Here is a 20625-nt window from a genome sequence, read left to right as displayed (position 1 = left end):
AGCCCTGAGCCCATGCTGACAAGCAACACTGGCAGACACGGGCTGTGTCCATAGAGGAGAGGGACTCTGCCAAAAAACACACCCTGCTCAGAAATCTTTTCCTCCCACAGGAATTGGAGGAAAACTTGCTTCCATTCCCACCTTCAAGTATTTACGACAGCAAATTTACAGCCCTAGTTTATGTTCTTCCACCTTGAAAGTGAGCATCACCAAGCACAACGCTGCCCACACGTCCTGCACATGTGCAAACGCCTCCTAGACCCCGACCTCCAACAATGACTGTAAGAAAGAAATGTCATTTTTGAGACAGTCCAGGTTAAAAAACTTTCCAAAAGGTTCATTAGGAGGAGGGGCTAGAGCCAAATTAACCAGGGAGCCTGGTCCTTCTCCTGCCATTCCTGCAAAGGCAGCCATGGCTCACAGCTGGCTGAGAGTTAATAACGAGGGCAACCAAATCAGGCTTGCAGCCTTCTTTATCTGTCAATCATGTATGAAGGTCTAAGGAGACCTGATGTACTTAGAAACACACAGTTCCTGGTTGTCACATCCGCAGACCTATGAGGGATGCTGGGTCACCGCGTCAAGTCCCAGCTTCCCAGGTGGCTGGATGTGCCCCACTCTTTCTGTCACTGCTGCTATCCAAAGAGCTCTCCGGGTGCAAAGACCCATGTTGGTACGGAGGAAAGGCACTCGGAGCTCTCTGCCCTCTTCCCTACCACATATGCAGCTCCTGTGTTTGGAGGGGAAGACTTAGGAGCACATTGAGTGGAGAGGCAAAGGCCTTGCCCCTCTTGGGACATGGCTGACAGATGTGATAAGCTAGGATGGTCTCCCAAAGCAGGGGACGTGAAGCAAAGTTTCCTCCTCTGGGAAAACTGGCTTTTTGTCTTCCTGATACAAAGAAAGAAAAGGCACAAACCAAACTCCAGTGGCATTTCCACACACAGGTCTATTTTTATGCTCCTGCTGGACATGGTGCAGATCTGCCAGTCATGATAAACCTGACAGGTCCTGATATGGAGGCTTGCAGAAATGTGTCCTTAGGTTTTCTGCACATGCCACAATCGTTACTCACTTTCTGTGGTTACAAGAAGACAGAGAAAACCTGGCAAGCCCAGAGCAAACAAGTGATATCACCAGTATGACGCATACATTTACAGGCATCATTGCATTTCTCGTTCAGGATTGCAACTAGAGGTGTAAAGAAAATGTTTCTTGAGAAACTTCATTCTTCCAAACGTTAAAGCAACTGCCAACTTAAGTGGAGAGGGGTGATATGTTGAACATGGACACTCCTAGTGAAAGCGGCTGACTGCTCACATGCAGCTTGTTGTATTGTCCCAAAATTACAGGTCCACCTACACACAGCAGAAATGGTGATCAAAACCCCATCTTGGTTTAGAGTTCAAAGGAAAGCCCGGCAACCTTACAGTAACACGTCCGGAAAGGGTAAGTGGAAATTACAGGTGTCAGATACAAGTGGCAAGTCAAAAGGTGTACATGACTGACAGGGGAAGGTGAAGGAATTAATGAAGGGCTCCACAGCCTTACAGGCAGCAGCAGGCATGGGGCCATTTCAAGAGGCAGAGAGGAAAGTTGGGAACAGCAGAGCAGAAATATCAGTTGCCTTCAGTGTCTACTTCTGATTGCTTTTCTATTTCAGGATGTGTCCTCTTATGGAAAAGCACTGATTCACAGGCACCACTATGTTTACTTTCAGCCTTCCCCAAACTGGGAAAGCTCTGCAGCCACAGGGTGTGAAGAGGACTGGCTGATAAGCCTCTGCCCTTCATTTCCACAATACTGACTCAGAAAGGACCAGCTTCCTCTGAGGCTGTCACTGCCACCACACCACTGCTGACCTGCCAGGAAAGATGAGACCAGCGTGACATTGCAAGTTGGCAGATCAGTGGGCGAGCAGGGGTTTGCAGGTCCATGGTCAGTGCGTTCGGAGTCGCCTGGGGACTGGGGATGCTGTCACAAGGCAGGCTGATGAGGGGTGGCACGACACCATGCCCCTTCCAGCAGCCATCATGCCTTCTTCTTCTCTGCTGGGAGATGTGCTGGCTGGGGCGCAGCTGTGTGCAGGAGCACGAGGCCACAGAACGTCACGGCGAGGCCGCCCCACCACAGAGGTGTCCATGTCTCCCTGAAGAGAAGCTTGCCCAGGACGGCCTGAAGGAAAAGAGAGACAAAGTTTTGCTGGGCCAAGCTACCCCAAAGCCTCCTGCACTGCCAGAGCTGCGAGGACTTCTGTTGGGAGAGCCAGCCCTGGGAAAAAAACTGCTTGAGGAAACTCCTGCTGGGACCACCAACAGAAACAGCCGCTATGGGTGATGCCAGAGATGACCTACTCTACCATCCAGCCTGAAGCGCAGCCATATTGCAGTCCCAAAGCAGGATTTTGGCAGATGTGTGCATGTGTGCTTTGCTGCCTCCCCAGCACCTCTCAGGAGCCAAATCTCCAGTCGACTGTGCAAGTCCAGTTGATAAAAATAGGGCTTCACTGGCTTGAGTTTTGGACAGCACCATAAGCTGACTGTGAGCTGGAGCACAGAAACAAGGTGGACAGCTGCTGAGAGCTAAAAGTGAGCAGAAAAAACCTGCTGGTTAAAACTTCTCTTGCTGTCACTAGAGGCGGGGCATCTTCACACCCAGCTAGGGTGGCTTTGGCTTGTCACAGGTGAGGTGTTGCAAAGGAAAAGTAGAACAAAGCAAATCTCCCAGCTCCGGCTCTCACTGGCAATTAGAGAAGTTCAGTGAACCAAACAGCTGCTGCAAGGAACTGCGCTGGGCAGCAGCGCCCTTCCGCCTGCACCACCCAGAAAAGTCCTACAGCCTCTGCCATGAACAACTGTCAGAGCAGCTGAGGCCCGATACAATCATTTCATGTCTGTCTGTAACTTTCCGTCCCTGGTTGCGCTGGGAGATGAGCTATGACCAGTCGCATCCGGTGCGACCGTTCTCACATCACTGTGCTGCTCCAGGCTTCAGCGCCTGGGGAAGGGATCTACTCACGGAAGAGAGGAAGTTGGAGGCCGTCGTTGTCACAGAGGCAGTGGCTGAGGAGGAGGAGAGTCGCAGGGCTTTTGCAAAGACTGTCCACATCACCGCATTGCATGCAAACGCCAGGCCAACACAGCTGATGCGAAGCAGCACAAGCACCTGTAAGATGAAAGGGAAAACCCTGTGTATTTTAACCAACCACTCATTCACCCTCATTAATTCCTGGGCACTTTGAGCAAAACTCAATGGCGTGGGCTTTTGAAGCTGAATCACGGCTGGTATTACATGAAGACGGATATATTAAATCGCAGAAGGAAACAGAAGTCAGGAAAGAGCCCTGAACAGAGCATGACCCTCGCGTGTCCTGCAGTGAGTCCAGCCTCAGACTACAAGCTGAGAAGTGCCAGGACAATGTATGGCAGCTGCCATGCCAGAAGCCAAACCCCAGGAAGCTCTCCAGCTCACAATATGGTGTACACGCAATGCAGTGAAATGCCCTTCACTCATTGCCAGATGTATGGAAAAGGGTCAAATTCAGCCCTGCCAGAGACAAACACCAAAGATGTACGTGCTGGTGCTGCTTGTGGTCCAGAACCCACCTGTTGGTAATCTAGGCTGAGACCAGTGTGGTCCCAAACCACTGGTCCTCACCACCTCCCATGACCTGGCCTGCCTTACTGCTGCAGTGAGGGCAGAGCAGGATCCTCTGGGAGGAAAGAGAGAGGTAAGGGGCTTTGTGCCTTAATTTGCACACTTGCTGGAGAGCAGATTTACTGAGAGCTTTCTGTGCCAGCATTTAGTGGCAACAAAATCACCTCTGAATTCAAGGGCCTTCAAGGCCAAGTAGGTTCTCAAGAAAGATCTTGAGATCCCTCCTTAGACAACCTGACAAGACATGTTAACAGCCTGGGTCTGAAAAAAGGGCACAGTTTTGCCTAAAAAGCCTTCACCACTCACAGTCTCTGCCCCCCCCCCCCCCCCCAGTTTCACCTGCTGTGGCCATCTCCCTAGCCCCCAGGCACCATGTACTTGATGTGAAGACACCAAGGGAGGAGACCACAGACAAATCACGACTCTCACAAACACGCAGGGAGCACACAAGACCAAGTGAAAGCAAGGCTTTTTCTAAGCCTGTAGCAATCATGCCTTCAAGACCCGTCACCTTTCAGTCCATGGTGGGATCCATCTCAAAGCAGACAGAAACGTACGTGTGAAGCCACCAATAAACACAGCTGAGAGATGGCACTGGCCCCATGGGAATGGCTGCACCGTGGCCCCCTGCCAGCCACTCAAATCAATGGGGGCCACCAGCGGTGTTCTGCTCCCACTCAGAAGAACTGATTAGCTGCAAGCTAGGGGAAGCCACAGGGATTTCTGAAGCAAGTGATGCAACAAGTACAAAGTTAAAAGCAAAAGGCTGTAAAGCAAATCCTTGCTCACTGGCTGGCACAAGCTCTCTGAGGCTAACTGTCATTCAGGTGTTTGGCCTCATTCTGCCCCACCTGTGGCAAAGGTCTACAACTTTATCAGGGCAATGGTAAATGATCCAAAACTATTCCCACCAGGGAAGCAATTTATTTTACTATCGCCACCCTGGCAAACACTGCAGAGAGGGATAAGACAAGAGGGACAACCATGCCCAGCTGCTACCAGACCTCTGAGGAAGAAACCTTCTGTTGTGCAACAGCTCACTGTGGGATGGGGTTTGCCTCCCGGCTTCACCCTCTGCCTGTGTGATGCGACAGTTTTACCTTGGCTCAGGGCAGTTGTGTACATCCACACACAACTCTAGTGGGTAGGGAAATTTGGGAGTAAAGAGATGAGAGGGGAAAACAATTGTCTATTTTTCACCTAAATTCAGTACATCTCTGGATCACAAAGAGCCTACCAAGGTATGCTGCTGGGGAAAAAAAGCCTCAAGAAAAAGAGATCTTGTTACTGTCTTCAACCATCTGCCCAAGGGAGTAGAGAGGATGGAGCCCAGGCCCCTTCCTGAGGTGTGCTGGGATATGATAAGAGGCAGCAAGTAAAGCTTGGAACAAATTAAATTTTGATCTGACACAAGGGAAAACAAAGGTGATCAAACAGTGGAAGAGATGCCAGGGGTTCTCCAACCTTGGAGGTATTCAAAACTTGACTGGAGGTCATGAGCAACCTGTTGCAGAGCAGGGGCTGGACTAGAGATCCCTGGAGGTCCTGCCCGACTTTAACCACTCTGTGAGACTATCACTGGTGCAGCAAAGCTGGTTCCCACCATCACAGCAGCTATGCTACCTTCAGAAGCGACCCCAACCATTGGGTTCTTCTTCTGACCTCCTTCTGTTGCAGGGACAGGGAAATCAGCTGCAGTGTGCTCTGCAGGTGGCAATGCCCAGAAGGAAGGTTTTCCAGAAAGAGGTCGAGTCCCTCTGCATCATGGGCAGAGTGGTCATCGCAATGGCACACAGGCATAGAGATCAGAACATTGCAGGTGTTCCCCACAAGGAAGGAGGAAGGTGTAAACTCCTCCCTTGCCGAGGGCTCAGCCGAGCCAGCCCAGTGAGTCAAGGATTACTGTTCCGATTGCTTTTCTAAGAGATTAATTTCAGTGTACCTTTCGGATAATCCAGAATTAGTCCTGAAGCGGCAGAAGTAATTTTAGATGAAGTCTGGCAAGGGAGAGGGGAAAGTAAAAGGCAACTTTTGTCTGAGCGAAATGACCCCTCCTGGTCAGGCCACTCTCAGGCTGGGCCATCGCAGCACGTCCTTCTGGCCAGGAAATCCATGCTGCCATCGAGTATCCTGCTACGCTACTTCATAATCTCTTTTAACATCATCTGCCACTTTCCACACTGCACAAGTGATGGCTGCCCTCATAATGCTTACTTTTAGGTTTCTGTAGCTCTTCTTCAAACACAAAACTCCTTGAATCTCTGTTGGCTGCTCTGCATAAATGCCTTTACAGCAAGCTTGCAGGATTCAAATGGAATCCTCTCAAACACTTAAGTGTTTACAGTCCCGTGCAAATTAAGCTACTAGGAAGGTTGTGGCATTTACTTAAAACTTGGTTAGTTTTACAGCCAAATTGACTAATTTAGTTCATAATTATGACCTAGGATGGACCTGAAAGAAGTAACTCAAGTAACAAATTTGTCGAGCAAAAAGAAACACAATCACAGAATCAGAGCGTGGTTGAGGTTGGAAGGGACCTCTGGGGATCGGCTGGTCCAACCCCACTACTCCTAGAGTAGGTTGCCTGGGTCCATGTCCAGTCGGTGGTTGAGTATCTCCAAGGATGGAGACTCCACCACCTCTCTGAGCAACCTGTGCCAGTGCTCAGTCACCCTCACAGTGAAAAAGTGTTTCCTGACCTTCAGAGGGAACCTCCTGTGTTTCAGTTTGTGCCCGTCACCTCTAGTCCTGTCACTGGGCACCACTGGAAAGAGCCTGGCTCCGTCCTCTTTGCAGCCTCCCCTCAGGTATTTATACACACTGATGAGATCCCCCTGAGCCTTCTCTTCTCCAGGCTGAACAGTCCCAGCTCTCAGCCTCTACCCACAGGAGGGATGCTCTGGTTCCTTTATAATCTTGGTGGTCTGTCTCCAGTATCTCCATCTTTTTTGTACTGGTGAGTCCAGGACTAGACCCAGCAATGCAGGTGTGGTCTCACCAGTGCCAAATAGAGAAGGATCACCTCCCTTAACCTGCTGGCAACACTCCACCTCAATGACTGAACTTTTTGTCACAGCATCTTCACCCCCCCCCCCCCAACCCCCCCCCCGCCCCAACAAACAGGCAATATTTCTGTAAATTTCAAAGGAGAAAAGTACTGAGAAAAGATGCTGTCAGCATTTTCAGTAACTGTGCTCTGGTTTTCTGTCAGTGCAGCACACAATCTTTAGTGGGGGAATTGGGAAGAATATCAGGATTACAATTTTTTGATTCTCCTTCCTGCCTTTCTGATATGTTGGAAAAGTTCACAGGACTGGCCAAGTTTTTGCTTTTTTAACCATCTGTAATAATCACACAAGTCAATTTTATTTTTTCCTGATGCAAGGCTGGATTTTTTCAGATCTAGTTTTCCTTCTGGGTTCTCCTCTGCATTTCAAGTCAATGTATACATTCGCCATATGATTAACAACAATAAATGAGTCTACGCAATGTGTTTTTATGATACGTGTGCTCCGTCTACACCAGCATCTCCTCATTCACACACAATCTTGTGTATGTTTCCACCTCCGCCGTGCCTTGCTGGAGTCCACCTCTGTAGGTAAGGACACTATTTTTGAGGTGAAAGGCCAGCAGTCCCTGTAACCTTAAGCACAACAAGGTTTGAGAAACACAGGGAAATGAGATCGCCCCCTAGGAATATGCAGGGGAGAGCTGGCTGAGCAGCACAATGGTATTCAACTGCTCCACCTCCTCGCTCTTGTCATGACTGAGCGGAGTCAGAACACGAGAGGGAGAAGGGCAACGTTATCGGCAAGGCAGCAGGCTGAGAACCAGCGTCTGACGCTCAAGCGTCCTGACATCCCGCGTTTGAAGTACAACTGACATAAACCCGCTGCGAACGGCCTTTCAGAAAGTTTTTCAAGGCCGGGCTCCCTCGAGAGGTGAGTCACGGCTCGGCTCTCCGACACCGCCCCCGTTTCCCAGCACACCCCTCTGAAAAGGAGTGCAGGCACCCCCCTGGAAGAGCACAAAGCAGACGGTTTCTTCCCCGTCACAGCGAAACCCTGAATGACGTGGCAGCACACACACGTTACCTCATGAAACTCCCTCTCCCCGCAAGCATTTCCTCCTTTCTTACCCAGCCTCCGGCCGCCGCCTCGCCCGGCCCCAGTGCCAGTTTCGCCGTGGCGGCCCCTGCCGCCCCCAGCAGCCCTGCGACCACCGCCGCCACCCCGCCGCCCATCGGCCGCTCCGCCCGGCCCGCCATGGCAGCCGCCTTCCGGGGCGCGCCCCTGCGCGCCCCGGAAGGCGGCTGCCATGGCGGGCCCGGCGGAGCGGCGGGAGCGTTGCTGAGGGCGGGGGAAGAAAAGGAGAAGGCAGGCGTGCAGCAGGGACTGTGCCTCCTGCCTGCGTGGGAGCAGCCCCAAAACAGGCACACAAGGCAGACGGGTGCCCCGAGGAACATCCGTAAACCTGGAACACGGCAATCACCCATAAAGCCCGCAGGGGGCGACAGCTTTGTGGTCCCAGACAAACCCCTCTGGACTGTGAGCCGTCCTTGTGAGTTCCTTCTGATCTCCACTACTGCTTCTCTACAGAAAGAAACGCCCAGACCTCCGCAGTTTGAGATCAGTTTTGTACCTCGATATTTCAAAGTTCCAGTGGAAACACATCTGCAGGACTAGGCAACTTAAGGTTTCATAGATAAGCCGGGGGAAATTCTTCTCCCTCTCAGCCAAATACTGCAGAAAGTCAGGAGGTATCCTGCCCTTGAGGTGACACACAGGTTTCTCCTCATTCCCTTTTGCCCCATCGCTTGGGGGCTAAAGTTGTGCTGCGCGAAGTAGCCAAAAAAGGAACAATGGGATTGCTGACAGTAAAAACCCCGAAAAGCTAACCAGCATTTGACACTGGTGTATAAATCAACGTTCTGTGTTCCACTGATAAAAGTTTCCGTAATTGCAATAACCCTTAAGTGCCATTAGATGAACTCACGCTGTACTCCTAAAATGCCCCACATATTTTCAGATCTTGTTTCTTAACGTTTTGTTTGATAAGAAAATGGTTGCAAAATACTTGGAAAGAATTTCCTACAATGCTAATAACAGAAGTCTGCTGTAAGTTTATACAGGGGGGAAAAAAAAGGTTTAAAAAGCCTTTTAATTTCAGATAGAGAAAGAAAAGAATACAAACTCAAAATATATTTATAGTTCTATTTACAAGCCTATTACTAAATTCACATTTGTGCTTTATCAAACAAACTTCAGTATGAAAATTACTTTTAAGCAACCCAGTCAAAGCACTCCTATGTGTAGCCAAAAAAATAAAATTAATTTTTCAAAATTTTAAATCTTAAAATTCGGCTCCGGTGGAAAACGTAGCATTTCAGAAGAGGCAGGAACCTGAATAAAAGCAGAAAAGGAAACAAAAATCCAGGTGTGTTCCCAGGGAGAAAGTTTTTCCTTGGCAAGGCACAGAAGTTCCAAGGAAGTATCTTCCACCACCTCTACAGACCCAGCTTTTGAAAAACTGTAGGAAGGTGTTAATATGTCCTTGAAAGCTGCCCACGTAGCTGGAATGAAATTCTTCACTAAAAGTTATTACCAGCAAAAAAATCCAGGACCTAAACTACCTGATTATTCCAGGACCACAGCAAAAGTCAGGTTGGACAACTGGCTCTTGCTTATCCTGTACGCTTTAAAAATACGGCTCTGCGGTGCTATTTGTGTCATTATAGCTGATCGTGTCTACATACGTCACATTTTTTTGACTCTTTCAAAAATGCATTTTCAACTCGTAGTTTTTCAGTCTCCTGTAAAACAGAAAAAACATGGGCGTATTAAGGATATTCTCCTCCCTTCTTTCACGTTTCTAAATAAGTGGTACCTACAGGTCAAGTGTTTTATACGCTAGGTACTTGAGGGAAGGCCATTGCTTCACCTGTATTCTACTCTGCAACTTGCCTCAGTAAGTTTAGCGTAATCTTTCTTCAGTTTCACAAGATACTGAATCTTCTGGTTCAGGTTTTGATGACCAAGTAATTTCCCGTTCTCCTCAGCGAGAGCGTCAACTTGCTTCCTCAGCAAGTCCATTTCCTGTAATTAATAAATACATTGTGTACCTCTTGACTGTAGCCCCCCCTTCTCTTTTCAAAGGAAATACCTTCTCTGAAACTACTACCATACTAACGTTGGACTTGTCGTCACATAGGATGCAAGAGTTGGTTCATTCAGGAAATACGTATCTGTCTTATGTCGCCTTAGGTACTACATTAGATCCCTCTAAAGGGCAAAAAAAAGCAGCACCATTTGGTTTGTGTTACGATTTGCAACAGCGAATTCCGTATCCCGAGTTCCACTAGTGCAGCAAACAGCTTTACAAACACAACTAAACTGCAAGGCGAAACATTGCCAGAGGCAGTCTTTGGTTGCTAATTAGTTCAGAGTGTTGTCCAATTAGCAACAGCTCTACCTCTGCTGAACAAGATTCTACTGTAAAGACAACAGAAAAATGATATGTATATATATAACCTTTCCAATTCTGTCTCGCTCCTCGTACGTTTCCTCCAGTTTTGATCTAATTTCTTCTTTTTCGTGAAATGCTTTCAGCTCCAAAGCTCTTGTTCGTTCCATCTCCAGAGTCATTCCAAGACAAGCATTCTCTTTGATTTTGAGGGTCTCTTTGGTCTCTTCTAACCTGCCAATATAAAAGAATCATAAAATATTAAAAACCAACATAAATGGCACACAACTGAATTACTAAGCCAGTCGCGGACACGGAGGCAGGCTGCTTTAAAGGTATCCTTTTGAGACAGTGTGCTTTCCCTAGACCCCAGTGCTAAGAGAAGGAAGAACGTCGTTCTGCTTCACAGCTCTTATGTTTGATACCATCTCTTAACCAGGCAGTGTTTGAGGCTGCTCTTCTCTTTGGGAAGTATGCCGTTTCCACTCCAGGACACACAACTGCGCTCATGAAAGAGAATAGCAGCTTCACCTACAAGAACACCTAGAATTAATTCACTTAAGGCACGTAAATTTGCTGGATGAACTCTGCTGCTCTGCAAGTTTACCCTAAACTGCTTGTTTGTTGGTGGCTTTTCCCCAGTAGCCCTGTTGCTCAGAAACATCTCTCCCAGCTTTCTATGGTTCCACCTGTTTCAGAGTCTTGTCCTGATCTACTGCCACCCTGTTAGAAAACGCAGCAATAGGTGCTACTACCACCTACTGATGAGATGGAGCAAAAACTCAATGTGTCTTGCAGAAGTGCAAACGGCATTTCCAAGTTACATCTTTTATAGTTTCAGATCTTGGACTTCCATTGCTGAAATAGACCTTTTTGGTGTTAAGGAGTTTAATACAAGTGTCCAGTTCAATGAACAATATTTAAACTTACTCTGCTTTGATTTTCAGCATCTCCTCCACTGCTTTATTCTGTAAAAGTTCAAAAACATTAGTTGCATTCTTGATGTTTAATATACATATGTATGTAAAAGTATTTGTCACTTAATTGATGCTACGTATCTCATTCCAGGTGCTACCAAAATCACCCCGCTGCCCAGTAACTCACATCTCTAACACTCACTGTAAGTTCATCTCTGTGCTATGCACATATTTCCAATTTCATGCCAGCGCAAACGACCCACAGCAATCTCTCTCTGCCTGTTCACACTCAGCAGAGCTCTAACAGACAGGGGGTTGTTCTGCCCGGGAGACCCACGGCAACCTCTGCTGCGACATTAACTTCCCTTTGGCAGAGCCTTGACATTGGCATGTGACACGATCTTCACTTTCCAGCTCTGTGAGATGAGTCACATTTAGTGATCTGAATCTGTTTTGCTTCTGGTGCAATCTGACACCCAGCTCATCGGCGTCAGACCGAGGTAGAACCCTTAAGAGATAAGTATCCGTCCGTCTCTGTTAGACTTCCCTAGAAATCACTGTTTGTTTCACCGCCATGAACCAGAAGAAAGCCTGTTAGTACTTCAGAGCAGGGAAACAGCAACTGAGATGAGAAGGGCAACAGACCTTGGCGAGTCGTTCTTCAGCAATCTCCTCCTCTTTCTCTTTGAGGTACTGAACATCAGGGTGTTTCTGATCACTAGGAAATACAAGAATGAGGCAAGTTTCTCACAAACAGAGGAAACCGGTTGTAAAGACATCATCTTATCCAGATTAAAGCAGTAAGTGTGTGTAGCTGTCTTGACACATGTTGATACTCAGAATACTGAACGTCATGAAAAGACTTTAGCAGGGTTTAAACTTTTGTATTTCAAGAACATCACCTTTTCCTTCGTTAGAGTACAGAGAAACTAATGTTCTAAGGAAAACAATTGAAAATGTAATAACTATGCAACTGTAGGTTAGACAGCTTTGAGATTGAGGTAAGTGTTTTATCAGTTCATGATGTTCACGTGCACGTAGGCTGCAGAAATCCACGAGGTTGTTGCTCAGTGGTCTTGCCAAGTTAAGCAGGTAAAAGATTTTGGTGTTCAGGAGACTTGGAAACTTTTTCTTTTCTTCGTTTTTAGTAAAGATGACATTGGACGGAAGTAAGCAAACACCATAAAATTAAAATAACCCCCAAACCAACACACCATTGGGACCACTTCATGCTTCTAGCGTGCCATAAGGGAAGAACTTAACTGATTAACGGTGATTGTACTTTGATGCAATTCTAAAAGATCACTACGTTCAGTGACTTAAAACCTTTGTCAATATACCTAGCTAGGGTGGTTTCTTTTTCATGTCTGATATAAACAGCCTCAGTCTGAGAGAGAAAATGTGCATATGTGTGGGTGGTTTTTTTGTCAGTGTGAATTAATGCCAGCTTAAAAAGTCTAACAAGTTCTGAAAACTAAAATAAAAATCTTGATTTTCTGTGACTGCCATTTCAATTCACTCACTTCCAAATGTCTGTTGCAAACTAAGCAGAACAGCCTAGAGATGACATCATCATTTGGTATCCCACCTGACCTGTCCCACCCTGTGCACAGAATGTTCTCCACAAATGAATCCCTTCACAATTTAAGATTACTGTATAACATATGTAATAGAAGGGCGAATTGAGTTGCATAGACACTTGTAATTACAGTGTCTTCTAGTCGGAATATATAATTTTGCCAATTTAATACTGTTCTTTTACATTAAATATTTATTTTACCCAAAAGTCAGTTCTAAAACTGACACCACTTATCTCTATTCTTTTGTTAGTTTTTAATAAACATGACACTGGATGGAAGTAAGCAAACACCATAGAGTTAAAATAACCCTCAAACCAACACAGCGTTGGGACCATTTGAGGTATCAAAGTCCTGGAAAATATTTTTTCATACATTCTTTAGGCAAAAGAAGATTAAACTCCTACCTAGCATTAAGTTTCTGTTTACTAAATTGCCCCTTAAAAAAATGTCATTAAATATCAACTGCTGCCAGTTAAGATTTCTTTTCAGAAGATGTAAACGAGCAGATTATTTAATGCTTTACAGTACTGAAAACAAAGAAAAAACAAAAAAGGTAAGCCACAAAATAGAGTATTTTTCATCCAAACCTAAGCTGTACAGACCACAGTTTGAACCAAACCTCAGGATATCTCCAGTTGGAGGTATACCGCAGCGTACCACCTTTTCAGAGGAAGTTCATCCCTTACCCTCGAAAACACAAGATGGAGAACGGGTTCCATTCATAGCTATGTTAAAACTTGCGCCAAATTAATTTCCTATCTACTGAATCCATAACTGCACAAGTGGTATGGCAGTATATAATGCACAGAAAGGGCTATGCATGTCATTATTTTACATTCTAGTTCCACTGCATTTGTAAAACTTCGTTGTATTTAAGAATTTGTGATTTTAAGGCAATAAAGTTTACAAGCCAGTAACCCATTTTCATAGAGAATGCCAAGTCAATCTCTACTTCTATGAACAATATGTAAGATTGTGTTTCAAATAAGAACTGTAGATTTGTTTATCTTAACTGCTTCAAGTTAAGACAAGTTTTTCTTGTTTTATTTTACTTTACCTGTTCTTGCTAAGTCTCTGAGCTTCTACAAGGCCCTGTAAATTCCTGTTGTTCTCCACCAATATCTGCATTTCCAGACGCAAGTTCTCCAACTCATTTAACTGCTCCTAAGCAAGTGAAATTTGAAACATTTTATTTGAAGACCAAACTGCAATTCCTGTTTTCATTTCTAGTTGAACATAAGACAAAACTATTTATCAGAGAACAAGCACAGTTCTCTGGTGAAGATCTGCATCACCCTTCTGTTTACTGTTTCATTAGAAACATGATTTAGAATAAATCAAAACAGTTTCATCAGCAAAAGTGATATTAGATATTCATGAACACAAAACAGCTCAGTCCTTGGGAAAACAAGATATAGGGACATCTCAAGCAAGTTGTCACCATTTGTTACCAGCCTAGGTAAAGAGAAGACCAAGAACTGCCTTCCTGCTTTAATGGACAGACTACTCAGCAAAGCTCATTAGAAATCTGAACTCTGTATTCTGTCTTATGGTAACCTTACAAACTGCCTGTAGAGATTAACTCCTAGTACCTTCAGCCTTAGAATTTCATCATTTTTAGCTCTTCGTTCTTCATTCAGTTCATGTACAAGGTGCTCCAGATTTATTGCAGAAGCCCTCCGATCAGCTATTTCTTGCTCGTGAGTTTCCAAGAGCTTTGCCAAATTCACGTCGAAATTAGGGGGAGTTTTTGGACACTGGCAAGTTAAAAGAAGCAAACCCCACAAACTGTTAGTAAAGAACTGTTTCCCCTATGCATCAGTTACATGTTTTAATACTTAATTGAAGATATATGCGAGTAAATTCCTGGCAGACAAATCAATAATACATTTAAGATACAAACAAGGTGAACAGGATTTAACCATTCCCTATGCACTGTCATTTCTGGTCCCAGCCTGAAGACATGCTGTAGAGTTCATTAGTCCTTTTCAATAAGTTTTACCAGTCATTGCAGCGAAAAATGTTTCTCTCAAAAGTGCCATACCTCAGGAAATGTTACTGAAGATGAGTCCACAAAGCAATCTATTTGCTTCATTTTTAGTTCATATTCATTCTTCCTTTTCTCCAGTTCTTCTGTCATTTTGTCCAACTATTAGAAACCCCAATTAGAATTAAATTAGCTCACAATACATTAAAGAAAACGGCAGGCAGATCTCTGAGCAAGCTTAAGTACACAGATTAGATTATCTTCAACTTCACTTCCATAACTATTTCCTGTATTTACCTAATAACTGTTAATCATTCAATAGTTACTTGTAACAAGCATTTTTTGAAAACATATATACACCATATACTTTACTGTGTAGTTAATCTGAATTTTCTTCTTGTTGTTGGTATTTGTTTAGGTTTTTTTTGCCTTGCTAACACAATCTACCTTTCAAAGGGTTGCTAGCACAGAAGAACAATGATGAACTTTGCTGGCAAACGTTACTGGTCAGAACATGATTTGATACGAAGATTTTACTGATTTAATCAGTTTCAAAGATGAAAACTGATTTAATCAGTTTCATCAAAGATGATAGGCTAACATGACAAAAGAACTCTTCTTTCCAAAGTAACTTATCCTCATTAGAGTTTTTGCCAACACAAATGTATTACTTAGTACTATGACAGTTGTGACAAATAAAGCTAAAATTTGGACAAAGTCTTAACATAGCTATTTGATCTGTAAAAGCTCCAAATCACCCTCAGACAGCATAAATTATAGAGCTCAACAATTACCTCCATTACATAATGATATTGTTTGTGGATAAGTGTTAAGCAGAGGAAAAAAGTAATCCCCTAGGTTATACTGCTTATAACCTCAGGTTACTCTGTTATTATAGGTACTGATAATTTCACTCTGCTTTCAGAGTAAACATTTTTGTGATCTCTAGACACCATTGCCAAAGCATTTAAAAGTTATCTAGCCTTTGTGCAGAAGCTTTTGAACTACTGCTATGCTTTTGCTAGAAGAAACATTGCTCTTCACCATTAGTACTGCGTACAACATGCTCTAAAATCACAAGTAAAACCTTTTCTAGAAACTACAGTTAACCACAGCTCCCTCCCAAGGAGGTAATTATCAGAAGAATTTCCTTGATTTACCTGTTCCCTGAGTTCCTGTATTAGAGCTTCTTTCTTCATTATATCTTCCTGCGCACACTGAAGCAATGAATCATGTTTCTTAGAGGCCTCTGTCAGTCTCATCAGCTGATCAGTGGTATGATACAAGTCTTCACACAGAAGGTCTCTCTGATTTAAGTCATTGGATAAGTAAAGAAAGAAATGTTAAAGTTATTACTCTAAAGCAGTTGTTTCAAGATGTTTCATCATTGTTACTAAGATGCTACAAGCATCTCCCTTTTCCCTCCGCTTTTTCGTCAGGAAATGTCACGATCATTCATCTATAAATTTCTTATTTTAGCATGTTTTCCATATGCATTGTCTTGGTTGCAGAACACAAATGAGAACTTTCCCATAGTTAATTAGATAATTGTGGGAGATATTTGGAATCTACCACTGTTTTAAAGTATAATATATATTTAAAAAGAGATACAATTCTTTAAATAAGAAACCAGAAAAGAATGTATAAATTTTAATCCATGCTGAATTAGTGATTAGTTTTTTCAGTGCACTGCTATTCTGTAGAGACTTCTGGATTTATTCTAGGATCCAGACTCCCACCCTATCTAATAGGGCATAGTACCCACCCAAGGTGTGTTAACCTAGAAGGAGAAACAGTACTTTGTATTTTAAACGCCACCTCAGATTAGTTGTTCTTGTCCAGTCAAGAAGGCATGATGGAAATGAGTATCTGATGTACAAAGTCAAAGGAGAAATACTATGATTTTATCAGGAGCCAAATACACCCAATGATAACATTGTAGTAAGAACAGGTACTTCAGTTTTAAAAAAGGCGACTCAAGTTTTGGGTTCCAGAATGTCAAGTTTAAATATGATCATTAATGAAGATAGTCTGTTTAATAAACATAGTGGAAATCTATTTGAGAATGGTTTTTGGGAAGCAAACACTATTCTGGAAGACTTTATTGGTGCTGCCTGATTGGACTAAACATATCTAATATGACAGATAGTGGTGTAGAAATTACACGTAAGGAGAGGCTAGTGGTTTTGACTGGTGGACACGTTCACCAAAATAATGGTGACAGCAGTAACAGGAAAGACAGAGTTAAAAAAGAAAGATACTTTTGAAAAGCAAACCCGCAGTTGAATCAACAATGCGTCCTAAATTGTTTCCAGCAGGTGGAGCTTTTAGTTAAACTTATGAGTAAAGAAAAGATGTTACTGAATATAGTAGCAGTGGGGGAAGAGAGAATGTTAAACATAATATATTCTTTTACCTGTTTTAATTTCTCAGCTGCATTATCTAATGCTGCCATTAAATTCAGCTGATAACTCCTTAGTGGCCTTAACAAAATTAAACCAGGCTTTTAGTGTAGGTTTTTATGAAGTAGATTATAAAATATTTATGTCAAGTAATGTCATAATTTAACAGAATTTGTCAGGTATCTCATGAAAAATTCCTTTAAGAACAGCTTAACTAGCTATAGTTCGAACTAAAATCAGGTTAAGCTTTACACAATATTTTAAGCAAAACCACATCCAATTGGTCTGTTGAACAAACAATCATAATACACCAAACATTACTGTTGTTACCTCAATGTTATCAGCTATTTGTCTTCTCTCCAAGGCTTCCCTCAGTTCTTCAAGCTTCTTTTCCTGATCCTCTATGATTCCTTTGCTTTCTTCTTTTGCAGCCAGAACAAGATTATACTTGCACTATGAAAAGTATCAAATTAAATGTTGGAATATTTTAGGAAAATGTTATCAAAGAAAGCTGGCAAACATAATACAAATAAATGTATATCACAAACCTTATGATAACATCTACAAACGTTAAAAATCCCAGTGTCAACGACTAATCAGAATGATCTATCATACTTGTTAATTGTATAAACTATGTTATTAGAAATGAGTTGTCAGAAAAATGGAAAAAGATTATTAATTTAATATGTATTAGCCACCACAATACATATTAACCACTAAAACCATTATTAAAAAACCCAGATAACCATATGTAGAAATCTATCTCATCAATAGTTTGTCTGCAGGACCTTTTGAATTCATAGTTCATAAATATATACATTATGTAAAGCATCCTGTGGGTTCCTTTATCAGTTTGCAAACCACACCTATTTTAATAAAGATGCATCATATTCATTCATAATTATTCAAATACATAGTTTTAGTCCTTTATACTTGTTTTCAGACATAGAACATAGTAATATCAGCAACATAAAATTCACTCCCCCCAAAATTAATTTAGAACTCAGTTTCAGTTGTTGAGGTCTGAAATTGCCAATTTCTGAGAAAATCAAAATGTGACTGTCAGCTGAGTGTAGTTTACAGTATGTGAACAGGTCCCTGTAGAGTCACTGCTCTACCTACCATGTGGAAAGAGTTCAGTTTTCAAGACAGCCTTAGGCATAAAATGTTCAGAAGATTTCAACTTGTGAAAACAAAGTTTCCTTCTAAAACACTACAGCAAGTTATGCTGTTTGAGACCCATGATAAGACACATCGTTGCCTTCCATTTCTGAAAAACTATACCATGCCCTTCAAAATGACAGAACATACATTTATATCCTCGAGCTCTCTTGTCAGCCCGTCTATGGACTCAGTTTTATGATTTATTGAAGATCTCAGCTCCTGGATCTGTCTCATCAAGTCCGTTACAACTTCCTGCAACATAAAAAAGTTAATCCTGATAAAATATATGTAAAATATATATAATGTATTACTGGAATATGGTATATAATTTGTCAATCCCAAATTTCAAACAGCCCTTTGAAAATGAGCCTCAGTATGTACATGTAAAGGAGCAACAGGAAGTTTGTTGTAAAATCATTTGCTTTTGTTCTAAGCACTTATGCAAAGAATTAAATAACCTGCTGTGTTCATTAGAAGACTAGCCCTCTGATTTAGTCTCAGGCTGTAATGGGTTTCTAATAGGAGAATAGCAGTACTATAGTTTAAGGTTACATTTCTCTAATGGAAAAAGTCACATTCAAAGAAAAAAAACTGCACTGGCACTACCAGGTTCTTCTGACCTTAGACATGACAAATTTTTGATTTTAGCATGGAAACAGCAAGACTTATCAATGCCTCGTGCTGGATAGTAAACACAGTATGTAATTTCTTGTGCCTGTTTTACATATAGCATAAATGCTTGTACTACAGGAACATTTGCTATTTAGGCTTTCAAAATGCTGGAGCAGTCTTTTCATGTAAAACTGCTTTGATTTTATTAATAAGATACCCAGTCACATTCTTACATCCTCTTTCTTACCTTTTCTATTAGCCCATTGCAAGATAGCACTGACTGAAAGGCCCTATTAATCATCACAGGAATGATGCATCCTTTATGCACTGAATGTTTTGTCCAGCACTCAGCTTTACCTTGTTTTTTTTGTGGTTGTTGTTTAACATTCAGTTATCTTGTGTTTTCTCTGAATGCATTCCAGTTTCCTACCACCCTGCAAACTCAATGCCAGTAAAAGCTAGGATTTATTTTACCTACACATGCAGCCAGGATTGCCTAGGAGCACAGAATTACTAAGTACCACAGAAAAGCTCTGGGCTTTGAACTCTACTACGGAACATAGTTACCCACAGAACTGGGTATCAGTAACAGAAATAAGCCCAAACCTTATCAGTATCATTTGTCTTCTTCAAAGAAGCAATAATCTCTTCAGCAGCAGCCAGCTCCTGTTCCAATTTCTGCAGTTTTGCTTCCTAGAATAAATAATAATTGTGAAGGAGAGATTTAATTACTTTTGAAGTATGTTTTGTAAAGCACAAAGTCATTAAATAAATGGAAGGAACCAAGTTGTTTACTTCACCATAAAAATTAAGCAGCAGCTTAACAAAACAATCTGAAACTTGAGAACTCTACATTTATTTTGCTAGTAATCAAGAGAACAGTCAGTTTGCCAATCAAATTGCTATTAATGCATGAGGAAATCCATGAACACGTGATGTAGACATTCAATTCTGCTGTTGTACCTGCTGCTCACTTCGTGCCACCATTTCAGAGGATGGTTTCTCCACCTGTGCTTTTTCAAGTACTTTAAAGAGCTCCCTGGAAAAGAAAACATATTTCTAGTGAGAAATATAATCAGAACATAGGAGAGTTTTAACAAGAAACAAATCATATAAGTTTATTCTTATTTGCACTTTTTTTTTTTGAGAATTGTTTACCTATCACCTTCTCAGTGCTACACAAGAGACTAATAGTTTAGTTACTAGCCATACACTGCTATCAGTAGTAGAACTTTAATCTTTGACATGAAGAACTAGACTTGTAATGAAATTACATTTGTCACATTAATTGAATACTTAAAATGAAGTGTTGTTCTAAGTTAGATAAAATAAAAAAAGCCCATTATGTAACCATCTCCACCTAGCTGGGGAAAAACACCTCTACAAGCAGGGTGCACAAAACCTAGAATAGGACAAAACCAATGAAGTCAGACAAAAATAAACCCCACTGCTAATTAAAACTTACTTTGAGTTGTTTTCTTTGTCTTCTTGCAATTGCAATGTTAGTTTTTCAGTATGTTCTTTTTCTGTTTTCAGGAGTTTCAAAAGGCTCTAGAATATGAAAATATATGTTGTATATATGTTGTTATAACAAGTTACAACATAAGGTCTTTAGAATAATTTAAAACAAAATAAAAATCTAAACAAACTCCTAAGACAACTGAAAAAAAAACCCATGAAATCTTAAATCAAAACAAAGATCTTTAGCTTTGTCCTGGAAAAGTTCAAAAGTTAACTCTTCTTCATATTAAGCAACCAGCTCTTTTCACCTGCCATTGATAATAATTTCACATAACTATAATTTTCCTCAATATCCAAGGCTTTAAAGGGAGAAATTAGAATTT

The 20625-nt window shown here is 42.4% G+C and overlaps 2 protein-coding genes across 2 annotated transcripts in view; both read right to left on the bottom strand.

The window, feature by feature from the left end:
- Window positions 1-2031: 2031 nt before the first annotated feature.
- Window positions 2032-7924, bottom strand: TMEM42 (transmembrane protein 42). Its single transcript, XM_086468538.1, has 3 exons — window positions 7796-7924; window positions 3019-3165; window positions 2032-2175 (listed from the first exon to the last, which is right to left on the bottom strand). Exons 1-3 carry the CDS (start codon window positions 7922-7924, stop codon window positions 2032-2034), a joined length of 420 nt encoding a protein of 139 aa, XP_086324664.1.
- A 1464-nt stretch (window positions 7925-9388) lies between these two features.
- KIF15 (kinesin family member 15) overlaps window positions 9389-20625 on the bottom strand; it is a 34886-nt gene continuing 23649 nt past the window's right edge. The window contains exons 22-35 of the mRNA XM_086467968.1: window positions 20247-20332; window positions 19745-19820; window positions 19388-19474; window positions 18317-18421; window positions 17336-17458; window positions 15764-15910; window positions 14661-14765; window positions 14209-14373; window positions 13674-13780; window positions 11682-11754; window positions 11050-11087; window positions 10188-10353; window positions 9621-9752; window positions 9389-9469 (exon numbers count right to left, since the gene is read on the bottom strand). Coding sequence (XP_086324094.1) covers window positions 9389-9469; window positions 9621-9752; window positions 10188-10353; window positions 11050-11087; window positions 11682-11754; window positions 13674-13780; window positions 14209-14373; window positions 14661-14765; window positions 15764-15910; window positions 17336-17458; window positions 18317-18421; window positions 19388-19474; window positions 19745-19820; window positions 20247-20332 — 1491 coding nt within the window. The remainder of the gene's footprint in view (window positions 9470-9620; window positions 9753-10187; window positions 10354-11049; window positions 11088-11681; window positions 11755-13673; window positions 13781-14208; window positions 14374-14660; window positions 14766-15763; window positions 15911-17335; window positions 17459-18316; window positions 18422-19387; window positions 19475-19744; window positions 19821-20246; window positions 20333-20625) is intronic.

The sequence above is a fragment of the Leptosomus discolor genome, chromosome 7, assembly GCF_034619465.1.
Source record: "Leptosomus discolor isolate bLepDis1 chromosome 7, bLepDis1.hap2, whole genome shotgun sequence".
Lineage (NCBI taxonomy): Eukaryota > Metazoa > Chordata > Aves > Leptosomiformes > Leptosomidae > Leptosomus > Leptosomus discolor.
Note: the sequence above shows the minus strand (reverse complement) of the source record. Positions and strands in the feature narration are given on the sequence as shown.

Coding starts and splice junctions, on each gene's coding strand:
- TMEM42 (XM_086468538.1), bottom strand. CDS start 7,924: ATGGCGGGCCGGGCGGAGCGGCCGATGGGCGGCGGGGTGGCGGCGGTG. Junction 3,166..7,795: donor AGGCGGCGGCCGGAGGCTGG/GTAAGAAAGGAG, acceptor TTCATCTTACAG/GTGCTTGTGCTGCTTCGCAT. Junction 2,176..3,018: donor CCTCCAACTTCCTCTCTTCC/GTGAGTAGATCC, acceptor CTTTTCCTTCAG/GCCGTCCTGGGCAAGCTTCT.